At 59.2% G+C, this 20,570-nt stretch overlaps 5 protein-coding genes across 5 annotated transcripts in view; all 5 read left to right on the top strand.

Annotated features, from left to right (window-relative positions):
- Positions 1-862: 862 nt before the first annotated feature.
- On the top strand, positions 863-1,216 carry LSCM1_03331 (uncharacterized protein; the record flags this gene model as incomplete). Its single annotated transcript, XM_067320876.1, has 1 exon — positions 863-1,216. The coding sequence occupies one exon, from the start codon at positions 863-865 to the stop codon at positions 1,214-1,216; it is 354 nt and encodes a 117-aa protein (XP_067177486.1).
- Positions 1,217-2,060: 844 nt separating this feature from the next.
- On the top strand, positions 2,061-3,419 carry LSCM1_03330 (uncharacterized protein; the record flags this gene model as incomplete). The annotated part of the gene is made up of 1 exon (XM_067320875.1): positions 2,061-3,419. One exon carries the CDS (start codon positions 2,061-2,063, stop codon positions 3,417-3,419), a length of 1,359 nt encoding a protein of 452 aa, XP_067177485.1.
- A 3,400-nt stretch (positions 3,420-6,819) lies between these two features.
- LSCM1_03329 (uncharacterized protein) lies at positions 6,820-8,412 on the top strand (the record flags this gene model as incomplete). Its single annotated transcript, XM_067320874.1, has 1 exon — positions 6,820-8,412. One exon carries the CDS (start codon positions 6,820-6,822, stop codon positions 8,410-8,412), a length of 1,593 nt encoding a protein of 530 aa, XP_067177484.1.
- A 1,617-nt stretch (positions 8,413-10,029) lies between these two features.
- LSCM1_03328 (uncharacterized protein) lies at positions 10,030-11,175 on the top strand (the record flags this gene model as incomplete). Its single annotated transcript, XM_067320873.1, has 1 exon — positions 10,030-11,175. One exon carries the CDS (start codon positions 10,030-10,032, stop codon positions 11,173-11,175), a length of 1,146 nt encoding a protein of 381 aa, XP_067177483.1.
- A 1,811-nt stretch (positions 11,176-12,986) lies between these two features.
- LSCM1_03327 (uncharacterized protein) overlaps positions 12,987-20,570 on the top strand; it is a gene marked incomplete at both ends in the record, with an annotated part of 12,654 nt that continues 5,070 nt past the window's right edge. The window contains one exon of the mRNA XM_067320872.1: positions 12,987-20,570. This exon is cut by the window's right edge and continues 5,070 nt beyond it. Coding sequence (XP_067177482.1) covers positions 12,987-20,570 — 7,584 coding nt within the window.

Genomic DNA, 20,570 nt, shown 5'->3' with positions numbered 1-20,570 from the left:
TGCTCGTTGCCTGCCAGTCTTCTTGCCCAACCCCCTTATGCCTCCTCGCTCCCTCAGCTGTCCCTGCACCCCTTCCTGTACGAACTGAACAAGAAAAGTGACGAGGGCCACGCGCGGATGAGCGGAGGGGGAGGGTAAAGCTAACCTCTATGGGGGGGGGCTGCATCCCTTTCTGCAAGGGCGGCGCCGCTTCGTTGATGGACACCGCCTGGGGCGTCCGCTTTTCCTCTAAGGCTGATACATTTGCGCACGGGTGTGCGCTGCCATTCGCTACGCGTGATACTCTTTCCTCCCCCCTCCTCTTTTTTCTTACCGCCCCACATCCCCACTTCTCCTTTGATGCCCCTGATCAGCTCCCTCTTGGGCATCCCCTCGTTAGCCACGAACTTTTGTGTTGCATTCCTTCTCCAGTACGTACTTCCCACGCGCGATCGGCGCGTTGTCCAAGCATTAGCTACGGGGTTGCGGAAGTTCAAGACACGCATCAGCGCGGCCGGCAAGAAGGTGTGTCCTCCCGTCTTCTCCCAACTGCCACCACCTCCATCTGGGCCTTGTGCGCCACAGTGCATTCGGACGTCGGCGCGCAGTATCCGCGCCTTTGCCAACCCGCCCGTGTTCTCTGCGGCGCCAGCCAAGAGAGCGCGAGGAGAGGTCAATGAATTCGAGAAGAGTTGCGTCAGTCCGCCGTTAAAGAGACGCTGGGCGAGTGCCTTGTAGCTCTCTTTTACATCCCTGCATGCATCTACGTACACACACGCGCACACATTTCTATCCATCTCGACGTGTGCGCACATTGGCGCACATTCGCCCTTGCCCTTTTATGCGCTCCTGTGTCGGCTGGCCGAGACCGATACAGCCCGATATGACCACCGCGGCGGCTTCGTCATGGACGCAAAACACTGCAACCAACGCAACGGACCTGCCATACATGAGCAGCATACGCCGCAGTGAAGGTAATGTGCTCGTCGTATTTGCGTCACTGACCATAGGGCTTATCCTTATCGGCACATGCGTATTCGTGTGGCTGTGCAGGTCCCGCCGTATCCCGCCTCGCCGCTACGGCCATGTGCGGCGCTTCGCCACTCCTTCTCTGTACACCTTCGGTGACTGCACCTCATCGCACGAAAGCGGCCGAGGAAGCTCCCCTTACACACTCTTCCCCCTCCCCGTTTCCGACCCACGCCTCCTGAAGGAGGGGAGAGCGCAGACGCCGTGAAAAGCAGGCGGCTGTGAACGCGACGCTGCGTTACGCAGCGGACGACCAATACGTTCCATCATTGGGTTGTAAATATCGACGCTTTACGCGCCAATTGCGCTGCTGCTTTGCGAGGGGTACGCGTCGGCGGAGCCATATGGCGAGCCCTGGACGTCGGTGCTCTCCGTCCCCCCGACGGACCGCTTCCCATGCAGCGCTGCCTCCTGCGCTCCGCGTTTCCGTCGCTCCATGGGACCACACCTGCACCGACCGTTGCAAAAAGAGAGGGAGAGACGTTGTCGTTACCGCACAGTGGAGCTGCCGTGGAGTGGATCAGGGGCCTCGACCTCGAAGCGTCTCTCGAGCTCCATCGTGCTCTCTGCGCGCTGTACAGAGTTGCGCACCACCTCCCGGAGCCTCTGTGCGGGCGGTCATGCCACAGGGGCCACCTTTTTCCTTTCGCTTGCTGGATTAGCGCACTTTTCTCTGCTTACCTCTGTGCCGCTTTTTCTGCACTCCTCCACTGTTTTCACCGGTACCGCAACGGTGGTGCGCTCACCTGCACTCCACTTCACCTCAGCAGATCGCGCGTACTGCATCACGACTACGGTCAAGTCATCAGTCAACCTTTAACACACCACTGGCAGCCGTGCTTCTCCGCTACACTAACACCCCCTACCTGCCTTTTCTTCTCTGTCCCGCCCTCACACAATATTACTGCTTTCGCTCATATCTACCCCCGTTTTACTGCTGTTTTGGGTTTGTGCGCGTGCACGTTCCTGCTGCTGGCCTCACACGACTTCCCGACGCACCCCTTACTTTGTAGCCCCTACCCCCCTCCTCCACCGAGTTACGCCCGGCAGCCATGGCCTCAACCGGTCTCCCGTACACGTGTGTGAACGACTTCATCGAGAAGTGCATCATGAGCCGCGACCCGCATCAGCCCGAGTTTGCGCAGGCTGTCCGCGAGGTGATGACGTCGCTGTGGCCGTTCCTGCAGAAGAACCCCAAGTACGCTAGGGATGGCCTGCTGGAGCGCCTCGTGGAACCGGAGCGCTTGATCCAATTCCGTGTCCCGTGGGTAGATGATAGCGGCGTCACTCACGTGAACCGCGCCTTCCGCGTCCAGTTCAACTCTGCCATCGGTCCCTACAAAGGCGGCATGCGCTTTCACCCCACTGTTAACCTCTCTATTCTTAAGTTTCTTGGTTTCGAGCAGACCTTCAAGAACTCACTGACAACGCTGCCCATGGGCGGCGGCAAGGGAGGGGCCGACTTCGATCCCAAGGGGAAGAGTGACAGAGAGGTGATGCGCTTCTGCCAGTCGCTCATGACGGAGCTCTACCGTCACATCGGGGCCGACACCGATGTACCCGCCGGTGACATCGGCGTCGGCAGCCGCGAGGTCGGCTTTATGAACGGCATGTACTGGAAACTGAGCAACACGAACGAGTGCACGTTTACCGGTAAGGGCCTCGCCTATCAGGGTAGTGAGATCCGCCCTGAGGCTACAGGCTACGGACTTGTGTACTTTGCGCAGGCGATGCTGGCACGCGTCCAGGATACCCTCGAGTGCAAGACAGTCATCGTGTCGGGTTCCGGCAACGTTGCGCAGTACGCAATTGAGAAGTGCTTGCAGCTCGGTGCCAAGGTGGTGTCGGCCTCCGACTCGAAGGGCTGCATTTACGACAGGGACGGCTTCGACAAGGAGAAGTTGGCAAAGCTTATGCACGTGAAGAATAAATGCCGGGGCACGCTGGAGGACTACGCAAAGGAGATAGGCGTTCAGTACATGCCAGGTCAGCGCCCATGGTGTCTAAAGGCAGATATCGCCTTGCCGTGCGCTACGCAGAACGAGATCGACGAGTCTGATGCTAAGGCGATGGTGGCGAACGGCGTCAAGCTCGTTGCCGAGGGTGCCAATATGCCGACCACGGAGGAGGCCACTCATATCCTCCTGAAGGCAGGTGTGATGTTTGCTCCTGGAAAGGCCTCCAACGCCGGTGGTGTGGCTATCTCCGGCCTTGAAATGTCGCAGAATGCGGCGCGCATGACGTGGAGTGCCGAAGATGTCGACGCCCGCCTTCGCGCTATCATGTGCAACATCCATGAATCGTGTGTGAAGTATGGGGAGCAGGATGGGAAGGTCAACTACGTGGACGGCGCGAACATTGCTGGCTTTGTGAAGGTGGCAGATGCCATGCTGGCTCTCGGCATCGTCTAGTCGACCCCTGTGCCCCCAAGGGCAGGGAGAGCGAGGGAGGAACATGAGAGCGCCTTGCGAGGAGGGCTACGCGTCTCCCTCGCCATTTCCTCCCTTGAGACCTCCGCTTTCTCCCCTTTCAAGAGAAAATCAAACGCGCACGCGCAGCCTTCCCGCTCTTTCCGTCTCCGCTGAAGGAGCTCACCCCTTTTTTGCCTTTGCTTTCATCTTAAGGTCGTGCGTGCGTCACTGCCCGTGACGATGCTCACCCCTCCGCCCTTTACACTTATTTTCTTCATATCGAATGGCAAGGAGGCAGGTGTGAGGGCCTCCGGCAACGCCGTCATGCACTACTTACGCACGTGTTCTTATGGCCGTGCGGATCAGCATGCGCTTTACTTGCCGAAGCACACGCGTAGGGCCCGCATAGTCAGGTTTGCTTGCAGGATGATGCCTCTTTGAAAGCACTTGCTGTGCAGGAAAAGTGGCGTGGACGACTCTCACCGGTGAGCATCGACGGAGATGAGAACATGAGACAGTTCATGACGAAAGAGCGATAAGAAGGTTGTACGGTACAGCAGCAGAAGAAAAACAACGGTTGCCATCGCCTGCGCTGCGTTGTCACTGCCTCGACGCGCTTGCGTGTTCATATATCTCTGTGCGCGTGTGGGTGCATACATGGAACTCTCCCCCTCTCTGTGTCTCTGTCCACTCTCTCTCTCTGTGTCTGTCTGTGTGTGTGTGTGTGTGCCTTCACGCCCGTTTTGCCGCTTTCGCTGTGCCTTGTGCTTTTTCCCCCTTTCACTCTCTGCCGCCGCCGCTCCCCGCCCCCTCCCTCAGCGTTGCCGCGTAAGCAGACGCGGACGCATGCGTATGTGTGTGTATTTCTTTTAGGCGGCAGAGAAAGGCAAAAAAGTGCGTTGAACAATTGCTGAGGCCTCCTGGTGCATAATAGCGACGATGTTGGCAATGTGCGAGTGTGCGTGCGCGCGCGCTTACATGGATCGTTGTCGACAAAGAACGCGGTCTGGCCGATCGATGCGTGTTGTGCTTCGCCGGATACAGGCGCAGGCTCACACGCTCACATCCGCCTACATGCCGATTCTCATCCCCCCACCCTCTGCTGCCTGCACGCGATGGTGTTGTCTCGAACCTTTTTCTTCGGGGAAAAAGGCGCAGGGTTGTGTGTTCAGCGAGGACGAGAGAGCCGTCCTCTCCCGCCTCCCTCTGTCTTTCCCCTTTGCCTTCGTTTGACCTCGCTTTGTTCGATCTTGGTGACGGAAGAAGAAGCCTTTGGTCTCTGACCGTTGTGCCAGACTTCCTGACTGATGCTACACGAGGAGGGGAGTGCGTAGATGGGCTGAAAGAGATGCGTGGTACGAGGCGTCTCTCCTTCTCAGCTGCTCGATTTCCCCTCTTTGGTGTGCGTTGTGCGGTGTCGCTTCTCCTTCGTATAATACTTTAACTCTTTATTTGAAGGCTGCCGCCCTCATCGGAGCATCCACAACATCAAAGAGAGGGAATGCACGCACGAGGCACAAAACTGCAGCAGCGGCAGATGCTTGAGAATACAAGCTGACATGACAATGCCAGCACATCTCCGCGCATTCTGAGCTCCCGCCCCTCCCCTCAAAAACAGTTTTACCAAAGCACACGTAAGTACACGTGAGCGCTGCTCTCTCTCTCTTTCTGCGCGCCTGCTCCGCCTAGCTTCGTGCGTGTAACTATCGGCTAGCGTAGGCGTGCTCCATCAATACGTGTCTGTTTAACGCGCGAAAGCTAAACGACTCGTGCCTTCTGTTTTCTGTATCCACTTCGAGTGATAACGTTAGTTCGTGTCTCTTTGCGTGGGCTTAGGCTCACATTTCCTCTTGTAGGCCAGTGTACTGCTTTCTCTCTGCACTCACACGTCCAGACACCGAATGCAGAGCGGGCTCTGGGGATGGAGGATTCACACGTATACACTGACATACACACACACACAGAAGGTGTCGAGGGAGATGAGAAGCATACGCACTTACTTCTCTCTCCGACGACCCCCTCTGCCCTCTCCCCATCCCTCCCCGGTTAAACACCCGCCTCTGCATCTTCGTATCTTTTTATCACTGCCTTGATGACTCCCTACTGTGTTGGGGCTCACCATTAGTCTCCTCTGCACCTGTCCTTCTTCCCTACTTCTTTGCAGCTCAGCCTCTGAGTGCGCATATGTGTGCTTTCGGATATTCCCCGCAGCCTCTCCTTTGTCCTTTTTTTTTCACCTGCGGGCCTTCTGATGGCGGAAGCAGCGCTTCAGGAACGAGCAGAGGGACCAAATAGCACCTGTGGCACCTCATGTGTGTTCCTCTCATCGCAGGCTGCGTGCAATGACAGAGCAGCACGCATCCAAATACATTCGCACGGACGAAGAGAAGCAGACGAAGACATCATTGCTCTCAAACGCACTCTCAATGTGAGTCGATATTTCTATCGCCTCCGCGCGACCTGTTGAATGTTTATTTGCGCTCTTTCACGGAGTGGGAGCCGCTGGCATATGTCTGTGTGTGTGTGTGTGCACCCGCACACATTTCAGATATACCTCTTTACCCTCTACTTTTGTGTTGGAGCTTCGGTGTGTGCAAGATAGCCTCTGTGCGTCTCCTTGCCTTTTACGTGCTTCTCTCTCTGTCTCTGTGTGTGTGTGTGCTCGTCGCCCCTATGTGATGCCTCCGTCATCACCATCGCCCCCTTTCTTCTCTTGTGCGTTGTCGTATGTAGCGCTTTATATCTGCCCTGTGTATATGTGTGCCGCTGTGCTGGCACACACATTCATGTGCACCGCTGCTGAGGAGAAGGGGGCGAGAGAATGGTGGGGTGCAAGAGGGGGGTAGGAGCAGCTCCACAGGAGATGAACTGTCTCGAACAAAAAAACAGCATAGGGCGAGCGCAAAGCAGTGAGTGCAGAGAACACCCTGCGCCACCTGACTGTAGGCTGATAGTGCGGTGCAGTGCATCGAACAGGTCGCGACAAAGGAGGTGCACTCCGTATGTGGAGGCGCAGCACCTTCAGTGGCGTGCTGAGAAACAGGAAGCGCTCTCACCGGGTGTGAGACGAGCTCAGTCAGCTCTGTGCTCAATGCTCGCACGCGCGTAGTAGGGGTGCTTCTTCATCAGGTTTGTGCCGCACATGTATGTACGACTCTCTCCTCTCGGCCGCTTTAGCTCTTCCTCTACGCCCCACGCTTGTGCGGAGTGCAGCGAAGTTGTCGCTATTGTTCTCGTTTACTTACTGCAGCTCTCGCACGTATCGCACTTTTCGGGAGGGCAGCCACCGCCGTTGCCTTCGTGGTGCTGCCCGATTTCATTTTATGGGCTCATTTCCTTTTTGTGTCCTCGATATTCTGCGCCGTTTCGCGCTCTGGAGCTGTGTGTGTTGAGTAGAGCCATGGCATTCGGCTCTGCTGAGGAGATCCGGGTGCGCCAGTCCATTGTGAACTGCGCAGTCGATCACTACGAGCTGCTGACTAACGCGCAGGCCGCAAATACGGCGGCCGCGTCACTCTCCAGCAGTGCCAAGGAAATCGCGAAGGGGCTCACCTCCTCCTTGCAAGCGCTGCATTCCTGGTCGCAGCTTCTCCAGTATGCTGGGCAGTCGTGGCGACAGGAGAAGGCTCAGCTGCACAGCGCTGTCATGAGCCACCAGAAGATCGTTGCTCTCATGGAGTCGCCTGCTCTGGTGCACGAGTGCGTGCGGCACACAATGTTCCACGAGGCGCTACTGATATTCGAGCATGTCATTATGCTGTGTCAGCACATGAGCGACGTGTCCGTATTTCAGAGATTGCAGAGGGAGGTGGTGGACGCCATGGAGCAGGCAGTGGACGCGCATGTGCTACCGATGCTGTCGGGTGCTCTCACCGTGGACACTGCATATAAGGCGATCTCGCTCCTTCGTCGCCTTGGCGGCTCCCCGGCGTCGTTGCGCGTCCTGTTCCTGCGTAGCCGCGCTGCCTACATTCGTCAGCTGCTGCGGGAGGCCGAATCCAGCGTAGTGCCATACTCTCTCGTCCTCAAATATATCACAGTGTATAAGATGCAGGTGAACGAGGCGACGCTGCAGTACAAGGCATGCTTCCCACCCAACACCGATACACAGCTGCGGGAGACGACAGAGGAGCTGAGTCTGTGGTGTCAGGAACAGGCGCACATGTTCATGTGCCTCATGGAGGCGGCCCTCCAGCACTTGCACAACGGCGCTGAGCTGGCGCTCGTGGTGCAGCAGTGCAGCAGTTGCGCGAGTGCAAGTGCTCGGGCGCACACCGACGTGCTTGGGCTCCTGGGCAGCCTACTTATCCAGAAGGTACGGGGCATCTTCGCTGACGGGATGCGGCAGGCCCGAACGACCTATCGCACCGCCATGCAGACCTCTTCGTGGCGTGTGTCCGTGTATTGTCACAGCAACACAACGCTCACGCCCTCTACGTTGATCAGTGCCCTTCCGACTGTTGGCGATACACCAGCCGTGCAGCTGTCTCAGTGGCTGCCGCTCGCGTACGCGCTCAACGGCATACTCTGCTCCTTCAACGCCGTCCGCAAGTGCCTCCTGCCAGGAGTGGAGGCATCGTGCGGAGAGGAGGTGGGACAGCTGGTGTGCGAGGTGGCGGAGGATATGCTCAATGACGTGTCACTGCTCGACACAATGTACGGTGCCGAACGGGACGTCTTCATTACCTTTGTAAAAGCGTTTCGGCGGCTGTGGTACCCATATGTGCTACACCTCGTTGGCCGCCTTCTCGGTCCTGCGCACCGCGAGGACTTGGAGGAACGTACGCAGGCTCTGGTGCACGGCATTGAGGAGCTTCTCTTTGTGGCAGAACCGCCACCGGCAGAGCCGGCTGCAGAAAGCACCATCTCCTTGACTCCGGCACAGGCACACCCGGATGCATCCACAACACACGCCGCACCCATACAGAGCCCCACAACCGCTCCCGTCGCGGCACCCTTTGCGCCGCCGCCAAGTGTCTCCGCACCGCTCTAGAGGAGCAAGACCCTGCGCAAAGCCGCACTGGTGGTGCACCTCTCCGTTCTCAACGCACACGGGGAGGCGACGCTCGCCGGCTACGTGGATGTCGCGTGTGGGCGTTATGCCAACTGAAAGCGAGAAGGAAAAGGGGAGGGCGGTGGTGACTGTAGTGGCGTGCAGGGCAGGTGTGTGCAACGACAGCGAGAGAGGTGTGAGCAGCCGTGATGTTGATGGCATGTGTCGTATGTTCCTCTTTGCAGCGTGGTCATTTTTGTATGGGCCCATTCCGCTTGGCGCCCCAAACGCCTCAATCGCGGCCGTGATACATCTTTCTCCGCCCGAGCGCGCACGCCATGCGGGCAGCAATTCCCCTCCTGCTCCTCCCCCCGAGGCTGCAACGTCGTGCTGAAAGGGGTTACCAGATTCGTAAAGTGCGAGCCGTGCGCGCACGCCTTTGCAACAACTGGTGGCATGTGCGCATCGCATCACAGCAAAGCACTGAAGCCCTAAAAGAGCCGAAGTGGTAGGGAACGAATGCGCGAGGAATTCGACAGCAGTCGACTTGAAAAAGCCTGTCTGCGACACACGCAGCACCTCCTGCATCGGCTCGGGTAGGCTGGCGAGGCACAGGCGCCACAGTTACGGGCGCCAGCACTCCGTATCGCCTCATCAAATCCTTGAGGCTCGAATGTGAAGAGCCACCACCACACCATCTTATATGGAGTGCGGCTGCTTGAGGCGACGCCGAGAGAAGTGTGATACGCTTTACAGAGTATGAGGGCTCACAGCTCCAGACCAGGCAGCTGGTCGACTCCCTCCTCGAGCTCACCCGACATGCACTTCGCCCACGTCTCACGCTAACCGTAGCACCAGCACCACCGCTTCCGCCTTTGGGCTGGCCCCTGACTGCGCCTTGCCTGGACCCAAAGAATTGGTTGACTTCAGGCCTGTACGGCGCCTATCGCGCTGCACGTATGAGGAAGAAGGGCAAAAACACCCCTCGAGACGCATGGCCCGGGCTCGGCGGCAGACGGGCGGCCCTTGACGATGTGAAAGTTGTGTGCATACACATAATGCTGGGCGAGTTGGTCGTGGACGGAACAAGCTGAACAGGGACAAGAGAAGAAATTGCAGTGCTCACTGGAGGCGGATGCTGCATCTCTGTTAGCGAGACAAGGAGAGTTCGGCACCCGCATGCGTGCGCACGTGCACTCGCGACGGACCCCTCTCCTCCTCTCCTCCTCTGCTTTGTTACTACGCCATGTGGATGCGCAAGAGCTCGTAAAATCGTAAGCGACGCAGAGCAATCATGACATCGCTGGTGAGCGCGTATGCCCATCACGAATCTGTCGCCACAATGTGAGCACGGTGGCCGCGCGTTCACGTATGCGTCTCACGCCAAAGCTTCACTGTTTGCTCAGTGGTAGATCTGCGGCATTTCCTTGCGACGCATCGGTATGCCGACGGCATCGTGGCACAGTGCTCCTGGATGAACGCGGCTCGTCAGACGCCTCTGTCTGTGCATCTTTTCTATGCTCTTGTCACACGTCATCTTCCGCTACTGTGCCTTTTGCTTTCACGACTCGATGTGGCGCCCGCATACACACACACACACAGACAGACAGACACGCCATGTCCCTCGCTCTCAACTCCACACTCCTTGACCAGGCGCCACAGCGCGAGGTTGAGAGCGTCTCCACGGCGGGCAGTCTGGCCTCGCTCGTCGAGCAAGTGTACACGCAGCAGTACACAGAAGCGCGGCAGCTATACAAGGCGTCTCATTGCCGCTTCACCGCCCGCGTCAGTCGGCTGCCTCCGTCGGGGCTAGAGGAATTCTGCTCAGGGGCCTTCCGCGACTTGTCTTTTTACACGAGCGCCGCCAGTGCCGGAGAGATGTCCTTGGATGGCCCACGACGGATGGGTACCCAATCCCTAAATCAGGAGCTCTGCCTTCTTGGGCAGAGGAGACTGCGCGCGACACGCGTGGCGTCGAAGCCCAGTGCCGCAGACGTAGTTGCACTTCTAGTCACGCAGGAGGCGGCCGAGTACGCCGACCTACTGGAGCTAGAGGCGGCGTCCTTCATGCAGGTGGCACGGTCCTACTACGAACAGATATTCGGACCTACCGACAACCTCATATGGCTCGAGGCGCAGGCTCGGCGCAGCTTCGAAGACGAGTACAGCCGCGCCACGATGTCTTTCCTCGCCGAGTTGCGTGAGGAGTTGTGGGTGGCGCAGCAGCGACTGCTTTTGCGAGCACTGGGGATGTGCCCGGATGCGTTGCCGCACGTCGCACAGCTACGCCTCATGGCTGCGGAGTCCTACGCGGCGCAGCAGGCTAAGTTGTCTGTACTGGAAAGCCGCGACGCAGTGCCCCTGTGGAAGCACGTGTGCGCTATTCGAGGGGAAACGGAGAGTGAGGAGGACATCACATTCCGGCGGCTTCTGCTCGCGTGCGTCGTTGAGGCGCACTGCATCAGCGGCGGGTTCCTGCGACGCGACACCGCTACAGGACTGCTGAGGCGCACATACAAAAAAATTCCCACATTTATGCAGGACGCCATCGTCTACGCCACGCAGTTCGAGGCCTTCATTGTCGTTCTGGAGGAAGAAACGCAACGCATGCGCATCGCGGAGGAGGTAGAGGAGGCCTTCGCCTTGCTAGCGGCAACGTTCTTCTCCGTTGCCGGGACGGAAGGCAGCGTCTCTTCTGGTGTCGCCATCACCGCCCCGGCATCGTCTGGCGCTGCCGATTCGCCAGCAGCTGAGACCCGGTAAGGTGTTGCGGGCGGCTGTCACAAATGCAGAAGGGGACACCACAAGAAAGCAAAGCGGTAAGGACGACACACCTGCGCCACGCGCGTAGGAAGACGCACGTGCTTGTCGAATCGATGTACTATAGTGGCGGCTCAGGCGACGCCAGCCATCATTCTCCTGGGCTTTTTTCTTTCCACAGCGCTTGCTCGCTCCCCGAAGCGCCTCCCCTTCGCCCCCAATGCGATTGGTGCTTGCATGTATATGTGTGTGTGTATCGATGTGCTGATACCGAACGTACGATACGAAGAGCAGCTGCCATGGAGTGAGAAAGCGAGACAGAAGCTCGAGTGGGGCTGTCAGCGCTCACAATTTGTAGTAGTGTGTGTATGGGTAGCGTGCCGTCCGTGCTCTCTCTCTCCCCCTCTCCCTTCCTCTCACCTTCAGTGATTCCATTTTTCTGTTGTGCCGCTTTTGTCTGCGGGCCGCCCCCCTCGTCCATCACTGCTTTGTCTCCCTCTCCTCTCGGTTGTGTATGTGCATGCTTACCTCTTCCATGTTGCCTCCGTGCGTTCGCTTCGACGTCTGCGTGTTCCTCTTTCCCCCTCTCCTCCCCTCCCCTCTTCACTCCCACAAAGAGAGCGTGGGCTTTGCCGCACCTCGGTTGGATAAGGGGTTGCAGGGCCATGGAGGAACTCTGTATGCGTCTCTGGAGCTTTGAAGTGAACATCATCGACGGCGCATGCCCATGGCATGGCTGCAAATTGAAGTTAGCAAGTCGCACTGTGGGGCAGGTGTGACTCCCGTGCCGGCTCTTCCCTGATTCCTTCCTCCTATCTGCAGCTGTATGATGCAACTGAACGCGCGGGGCGTCGGGGATATGACGGTGTGTTGCGCTTCCTGTCGATGCCATGTGCTTCACAGCGCCGTACGAGTGGCTTCTCGCTACGCCGACACGTGTCACCTCTTCCAATGCCTCTCTCGTGTTTTCTCTTGTCGTGCCTCTCTGAAGTGGTGCAGGATTTTCAGCGCCGCGGCGACGCAGACGCCCAACTCACTCGCTGCCTTCTCATATTGGTCCAATAGGGGCGTCAAGAAGACGAAGCAGCACTCACCTACACCTTTGCCATCTCACGGAGTGGGGAAGCGCACGACGCCAAGAGCTCCCCTTCCGCAGGCACACACACACACACACAGGGCGAATTAGACTACACAGTCACACGAGGGGGTGAGCGAGGAAGTCGATTGCAAAAAAGGTAAGGAGGAGCAGCAGAGTGCGTCTCTGCCATTGCTCTTACGCGCCTCTCATCGTCGTGTTTTCTGTCTGACTTGTGCCAGCGCACGCGCTCGTGTCGTTGGGAGTCCTCAGGTTCTCTCGATCAACGGGCGTACGGCAGCTTCCACCTCTCCCTGGTAGCGATAGAATCGCGCACGTCTCCGGTGTATCCTCGCCTGGCTGTACGCGCGCTGAAGACGAGAACCTCATCATTCTTTTTCCCTCTTGCGCCCTTCTCTGCGTACTGCCCGTTGGCAGTGGTGTGTCGTGCTCTTTTCCTCCTCCGGGTTTCGAGCGCGCGCCGCCACTCCTCCCCTGCCACACGCACATCAGAAAAAAAACAAATACACGCACGCATTCACCTTGCCTTCATCATCAAGGTTTGCAAACAGCGCTCACCCATTGGCTTGAGGAGGCCCTGAGTGCGCATCCACTGTGGCCCTCGATCCTTACTTTCTTGGAGCCATTCTTCCGTCCACACTGAGCTCCCCGGGGTGAGGCCTCCTCACCTCGGCGACTTGCAGGGGCTGGCGCTACTCAGAGGTGTTTCGTGTCGGCCATGTACTCGCAGACGAAGCGGTCGTCGGCATCTGTCGTACCGCTGACTTCATCCGCGATGCCTGTCTCAAAGCGAATAAAGTTGGAGGCCACGCAGCGCAACCCGGCCCACATCTCAAAGGATGTGGCGGATGCCTGCGGCACAGTGAACCCGCTCTCGGCGCGCCTCTACAGCGACGGCATCAGCAGCGGCGCACAGGTTGGGGTGCCGAATCGCCTGACGCAGTGTCAACCACCTGGTGCCAACGTAGCTCCTCCCCCGCCCGCTGAGCCGACGGCAGCGGTGGCAGTCAAGGCGGAGGCGGCAGGGTCCGCCCGCCACCGTGGGGAAACGCGCATGGTGAACTCACTGCAGGTGTTCAACCCACCAAGCTACACAGACGCAGCACTCAAGGAAGTGTTTGCCGCTTCCGCGAGGTCCACGGCCGTCTCTTCAATGCTTCCCCACGGGGCAGCGGCGGCCGCACCACCGGCGAAGCTGGCCCCACTGACGTCTCAGAAGGCGAGCGCCGTTGACGGCAACACCGCTGTCGCGGCGGCCGCCTTGTCTGGCATCCGACACGCCACGAGTGCGGCGGAGGTAGCGGCCATGCGAGCGCTGGCCACCATCCCGCGCTTCCACAAGCCTACCTCGAACTCGCCAAATGAGTTTGTGTACTTGATGATGCGCCCCCGCGGTATTCGCGACCCGCTGAACCCATACGACCTGCAGCCGATGGCCCGCACCGAGTCTCAGGGCCGCAACTACTATACTGTCTCTGCCGCCGGCGTGACCCACTTCACCGAGGGTGGCGCCGAGTTCATTGAACTGCCCAAATGGGAGCGAGAGTGTCGCATCTTTCACGCCATCCGTGAACTGTTTGTGTTTCGCGAGTACAAGCGCTGGCGCAACTTCTTGCTGTGGCGCAGCCTTGTGCGTCGCAGCGCGACAGCAAACACCAGGCAGTTCCTCTCTGCGCATCTCTTTGCTGCCCACCCAAACCTGTCGGGTGCTTTGCAGGCAGTGCGCAACATCTGCCTAGAGACCGCTGCCTCCGAAGACCTTTACCAGTCCAGCACCGAGACAGTCACGCTCGACGCGTACACGACGGCGCTGCAGACGCACTTGCAAGAGGAGCGACGCCGGCTAGAGAGCATGATGAAGTGCATTCGAGATCACGTTGAGCAGGCGTGTAAAACAACTATGTTCACATGGCAGATCGAGCGGGAGCGGCAGAAGCTGCTCTACGAGGACACCGATCAGCAGAAGCGCAAGGTGCTCGACGTGCGGGAACTGGGAACGCAAGAGAAGCCATCGTACATCGAGCTTACGCAGCGCAAGACGATATGCAGGCGCCTCACCGCCTTCATCAAGCTGTGCGACTACCTTGTTGTGGAGTGTCTGACAGGGCTGGCCGCCAAGGCTGTGTCGCATGTGCGGCGCGACCTGGAGATGTCGAACACGGTTCCCGTGAGCGCGTCGACTCCGGCGACGGAGAAGCCTCGCCGCGGTGGCGGACCGGTTGCGGCTGCCCAAACCGTCATCTTTACCGGCCCGCTATGGAACGTCGAGTTGGTGTATAATACCGACCAGCAGGCGATCGAGCTCGTGCCGTCGGCGGCGCAGATTCGCGAGGCCGTCGAGGACGCGCTCTATGACTACGTGCGCGCCGTCGGAGTCATTCCGCGGCTGACGTCGCTCAACACGCTCCTCATATACACCAGCAATGCGCAAGACGAGCTAGGAAACGACATGGTTGGCGCAGGACCGGATGTGGCGGAGATGGTGATGGCCGAGGAGGGCTACAAGGAGGACATGGACGCCATTCAGACCTCCCTCGCCAGCTCCTTCGCAAAGATGCACCGCTACGCCCACACCTTCGAGGTGTTCAAGGAGATGTACATTAGCAATAGCCAGCTGCGGGAGGAGGCGCTGCTGGAGAGCAACGAGTCGCTGCAGTACTTCCGCGAGCAGCTCGCCACCTACAAGGCTCAGTCCGAGTCCATTTCATCGAACATTCCCAATTACGCGGATGTTGGGATGATGCGGATGTGGTCAGAGGGCCTGCGCGACTTCTTCACGCCAAGCCCAGTCACATGTCTGAGCATGTTTCACAAGGCCCTCCCGGTCATCGCGCGCCGGCGCAATGAAGCGCTGCTCAGAGAGCTGCAGGAGCGCACGACGTACCTCTCCGCGGCGCCGAAGACGATCGAGCAGTACGTTGAGTTCCTCGACTACTGCAACGCGCTGGAAAATACCTTCGACGACATCGCCGCCTCCTACGACGTGGTACGCGAGCTGTTCAACCTTCTGCTAGAGGAAAAGATCGACGTGAGTGAGGAGGACGACGAAACGTACCGCAGCGGAACCCGGCCGCAGTTTGACAAGCTGCGCACGCTGCTACAAACGATCGAGGACAGCAAGGAGGCACAGCAGCGCTTTTTTAGCCGCAGCATCGAAGAAGAGATGGACCAGCTGCGCCGCCGCATCGAGTCCGTGTACGACCGTGCAGGACAACCCATCGTCATGTCGGGCGAGGCGGATGTTGCGGAAGCAAACACATATGTGAAGGCGCTCCTGGAGGAGGCAGAGGGCATCGCTGCGCGAGAGAAGAAGCTGCGCGAGTTTCAGATTGAGATCGGTGCCGAGGAAACTGTGGTGGAGGTCATGGCAGAGATGCTGCATGACGTAAGCGTCAAAGCGAAGCTGTGGAGCGGCGTTGGAGAGTGGAACGCGTTCACCGAAGAGACCGCCGCGCTGCCGTTCGAGCAGCTCGACGTGCCAGCGGCGCAGGAGACGGTGCAAAAGTACTCGGCACTCGTCAAGCAAGTGTCCTCGAAGCTGGCGAGCAACGCGGCGGTGCCGCGGCTAAAGAGCAGCGTGGAGGAGTGGCGCCAACTGCTGCCGATCCTCCAGGCGCTGACAAATCCTTCCCTCAAGTCGGAACATCACACAAAGATTTCCCTGATTGTCGGGCCCGTCTCGGACGCTAGCGGCGCCGCCTCGAAGACGCTCAGCGAGTGGGCCAACCAGTTCACAATTGGGATGCTGCTGCAGCACCGTATCCTCCAGTACCGAGACGAGGTCCTCGCTGTGAGCGCGTCGGCCACCGAGGAGGACAAACTGCAGAGGCAAATCGACAAGGTAAACGCGGCTTGGAACGGTGGTGGCCCGAAGCCGGCGGCGGAGTTCCAGTTCCATGCGCACAAAGACAGCAAGGACGTCTTCACACTCGTGGGCGCCTCGGTCGACGACGTGACGGCGCTGCTGAATGATTCCGCCGTCGCCATCTCGACCATCGGCAGCAGCAAGCACTGTCAAGGCGTTCTGCGGTCGCAGGTGGATCGGTGGGAAAACCGGCTCAAGTACATGTTGGAGACGCTGGAGCGGTGGGTAGAGCTTCAGCGCAACTGGATCTACCTCGAGAATATTTTCTCCTCCGTTGAAATACGCAGCCAGTGGAAGGAGGACGCGCAGCGCTTTGAGAAGGTCGACCGCTTCTACCGTGACCTGATGCGCAAGGCCCACGACCTGCCGACCGCCTACCGCAGCCTTCTCATCAACCCGCCGTCCTTTGACACTGCCGCCACCACCACCGGTAGTGGTCGCACACTGAAGAATGACCTCGAGACCTACATCAAGGAGCTGGAGAAGGTTCTGAACAGCCTAGAGAAGAAGTTGGAAGAGAAGCGGCGCGCCTTTCCGCGCTTTTACTTCCTCAGCAATGACGACCTACTCGACTTGCTGGCGAAGGCCAAGACACCAGAGCTGATGATGCCGCACATGCTGAAGATGTTCGACGGCATTAAGTCCCTCACTCTGACGGCGCAGAATGACATTACCCACATGAACTCCATGGAGGGGGAGCAGGTGGAGCTGGACCATCAGGGCATCAAGGCACGTGGCCCGGTCGAAGTTTGGATGGACTTACTTGAACGTGAAATGTTCGCAACTCTAAGGCGCCGCGCCCAACGCTGTCTCGAAGACTACGAGGCGCGCCAAGACCGCATCGATTGGATGTTTGAGCACCCCGTGCAGCTCGTCCTGATAGTGGAGCAACTGCTGTGGACGCGTAGCGTGGAGGAGGCGCTGGACAAGACGGACTCCCCAGAGCTTATGCTCCGCATGCGTGACGAGCAGCGCCGCAGCCTCGAGGTGCTGGCTGAGCTGACGGCGCGTAGCCTCTCCAAGGTGCAGCGTGTTCTTCTTTCGACCATTATTACTATTGACGTACACGGCCGCGACCTTGTAGAGGAGATGTGCGACAGCGGCGTGACGGACTCGCTAGAGTTCGGCTGGACGAAGCAGCTGCGCGTCTACTGGGAGAAGGACACGGACGGCAGTGGTACCGTGTTCATCCGGCAGAACAATTCCCGGTTCGTCTATGGCTACGAGTACCTAGGCGCGCAGGGGCGACTCGTCATCACCCCGCTGACGGACCGCATCTACATGACCGTTACAGGTGCCTTGAAGCTGCACCTCGGCGCCTCTCCTGCTGGGCCGGCCGGCACTGGCAAGACGGAGACTGTGAAGGACTTGGCAAAGAACATGGCGCGGCAGTGCATCGTGTACAACTGCTCTGACGGCGTCACATACAAGATGATGGAGAAGTTCTTCTCAGGTCTTATCCAAACCGGCGCGTGGGCCTGCCTCGACGAGTTCAACCGCATCAACATCGAGGTGCTCTCCGTCATCGCTTCCCAACTTCTGGAGATCAAGCTGGCGCTGCAGAACGCGCAGGAGACCTTTACGTTCCAGGGTACGCCCGATGTGCGGGTGCGACCGACGTACGGCGCCTTCGTCACCATGAACCCCGGCTACGCCGGGCGCACGGAGCTGCCGGATAACCTGAAAATCCTCTTCCGCCCTGTGGCGGTCATGACGCCCGACTTCCGCATGATTGCGGAGGTGATCCTCTACTCGGAAGGCTTCAAGAACGCCCACAACTTGTCGCTGAAGATTACGCAGCTCTACAAGCTCAGCTCAGAGCAGTTGTCACCGCAGGACCACTACGACTTCGGTATGCGTGCATTGAAGTCAATTCTCGTCATGGCCGGCGACCTCAAGCGCTCGCAGCCGAACGTGGAGGAGGACCTCACTCTGATCGTAGCGTGTAACGACTCGAACGTGCCCAAGTTCGTCGCTGAGGACATTCCTCTCTTCCGCGGCATCATGCAAGACCTCTTCCCCGGCGTGAGCTTCCCAGAGCGGGAGTACCCGGAGCTGCTGCCAGCGATGCAGCGGATCATGGCCGAGAAGAAGCTCATCGACGCGGGGCAGTGGGTCAAGAAGGGCATCCAGTTCTACGAGACGCTGATTGTGCGGCACGGGGTGATGCTGGTGGGCGTGACAGGCACAGGGAAGACGGAGGCGCGGCAGTGCATCGCGGAGTCGCTGACGAATCTCGCCGTGGCGGGTAGCGCGAACAGGATGGCGCGCCCTGTCATCGAGTTTGTGCTCAATCCCAAGTCTGTCCTGTTGGACGAGCTGTACGGGCAGTTGGACGTGAACACAAACGAATGGAAAGACGGCTTGCTCGCCGCCATCGCGAAGGAGTGCGTGCGAGCCTCGGAGGTTTCGCCGGATCACCGCTGGATGGTCTTCGACGGGCCCGTGGATACGCTCTGGATCGAGTCGCTGAACTCTGTGCTGGATGACAGCAAACTGCTGTGCCTGGACAGCGGTGAGCGCATCAAGCTACCCGACACCATTCACATGCTGTTCGAGGTCGCGGACTTGGCGGTGGCCTCGCCGGCCACGGTATCACGGTGCGGTATGGTGTACGTGGACGCTGAGGACTTGCCGTGGAACGCGGTGGCTTGCAAGTGGAGTGAGACGAAGCTCGCCGCCGCCGGCGCGCAACCGCAGTGCCGCGCCTACATCCTCTCCCTCTTCGACGCCCACGTAGAGAAGGGGCTTGCCTGGCTGAAGCAGCTGCCCGCGTCGGCCAGTCTGATGAGCGCCGGCGACATCAACGTTGTGCAGTCTCTTTGTGATCTGTTTACGGCACTCGTGCAGGTCAACAAGGTGCAGCTGATGGCCGACCCGGTCGGTGGGGCGACGCCGCTGCCGTTCGACGACCCGATCTTCCGCGAGCGCAACGAGATGTGCAACGCTCTCTTCGCTTTTTCGTTTGTGTGGTCAGTCGGCGGCAACGTTGACCACGCCGCGATGGAGAGCTTCGACACAATGGCGCGCACGCTGCTCGAGTCGGTTGTGCGCTTCCCTAACTACGGCAGTGTGTACGACTACACCATCAACTTCTCGACGCGGCTTTTCGTGCCGTGGGAGTCATTGATGCCTGAGTTCACTTACAGCCCAACCATGCCGTACTTCAACATTCTTGTGCCGACGGTGGATACGGTGCGCTACAGCACCATCGCGCAGACGCTACTTCAGTGCAAGAAACCCGTTCTCTTCAACGGCCAAAGCGGCGTCGGGAAGACGTTCATCATGGCGGACTGCCTCCAGCGCAGCAAGGAGGCGCTGCAGCTGTCTCTCGTAACCTTTCAGTTCAGCGCACAAACATCGTCAGAACGGACGCAGGAGCTGATCGAGGCGAAGCTGAAGCCGAAGCGCAAGAACTTACTCGGTGCCGCTCCAGGCAAGTCCGTCGTGCTCTTTATTGACGACCTGAACATGCCAGCGGTGGAGGTGTTTGGTGCGTCGCCACCTATCGAGCTGCTGCGGCAGCTGATGGGCCAGGGCGGCTTCTACGACCGCAAATCGGCTGGGATGTGGAAGACAGTGGAGGACGTCACGGTTGTGTCCGCTTGTGGCCCACCAGAGGGCGGGCGCAACCCCATTACGCCTCGCCTCACTCGGTTGTTTCACCTGCTTCAGGTGGCAACCCTCACAGACGACTCGATGAAGCGCATCTTTGGCTCCATCCTGAGTGGCTTTGCCGAGGCGAAGAACTTCGCGCGCGAGGTGAAGGATTTGGTGCCATCGCTCGTGATGGCCACTGTCGACATCTTCAACGCCATCCGCGATACCCTGAGGCCGCGGCCGACCACGCCGCACTACACGTTTAATCTCCGTGACCTCTCCAAGGTGTTTCAGGGCATGACGCAGGTGATCCCTCGCGTCTGCCGCGACGCCGCGACCTTTGTGCGGCTGTGGATGCACGAGGTGATGCGGTGCTTCCACGACCGACTCGCCACAGTGCAGGATCGGAACTACTTCATGGACGGCATCCTCGCAGAGGCGGCGTCGCGCGTGCTGCCTGGCGCCGCGGAGAGCTTGATTGCGTCGCCAGTACTTTGGGTGGACTTCGCTCGCTTCGGGTCAGCTGAGAAAGTGTACGAGGAAGTTCCGGAGGCGCAGCGATTGGCGCAGGTGCTCGAGGAGTACCAGGACGACTACAACGCAACCGAAGCGACTGTCAGGCTGGACGACGCGAGCGGCGGCGCGGCAACCGTCCAAGCGTCCCAGTTAGGCCTCGTCTTCTTCAAGGATCACTGCGAGCACATCGCCCGCATAATCCGCATTCTGCGCCAACCTCGCGGCAACGTGCTGCTGGTCGGGGTCGGCGGCTCTGGCAAGCGCTCCCTTACCAGGCTCGCCTCTTTTATCGGTGGCTGCCGCATCTTCGAGACCTCCGTC

Source organism: Leishmania martiniquensis, chromosome 28, assembly GCF_017916325.1.
Source record: "Leishmania martiniquensis isolate LSCM1 chromosome 28, whole genome shotgun sequence".
NCBI lineage: Eukaryota > Euglenozoa > Kinetoplastea > Trypanosomatida > Trypanosomatidae > Leishmania > Leishmania martiniquensis.
Note: the sequence above shows the minus strand (reverse complement) of the source record. Positions and strands in the feature narration are given on the sequence as shown.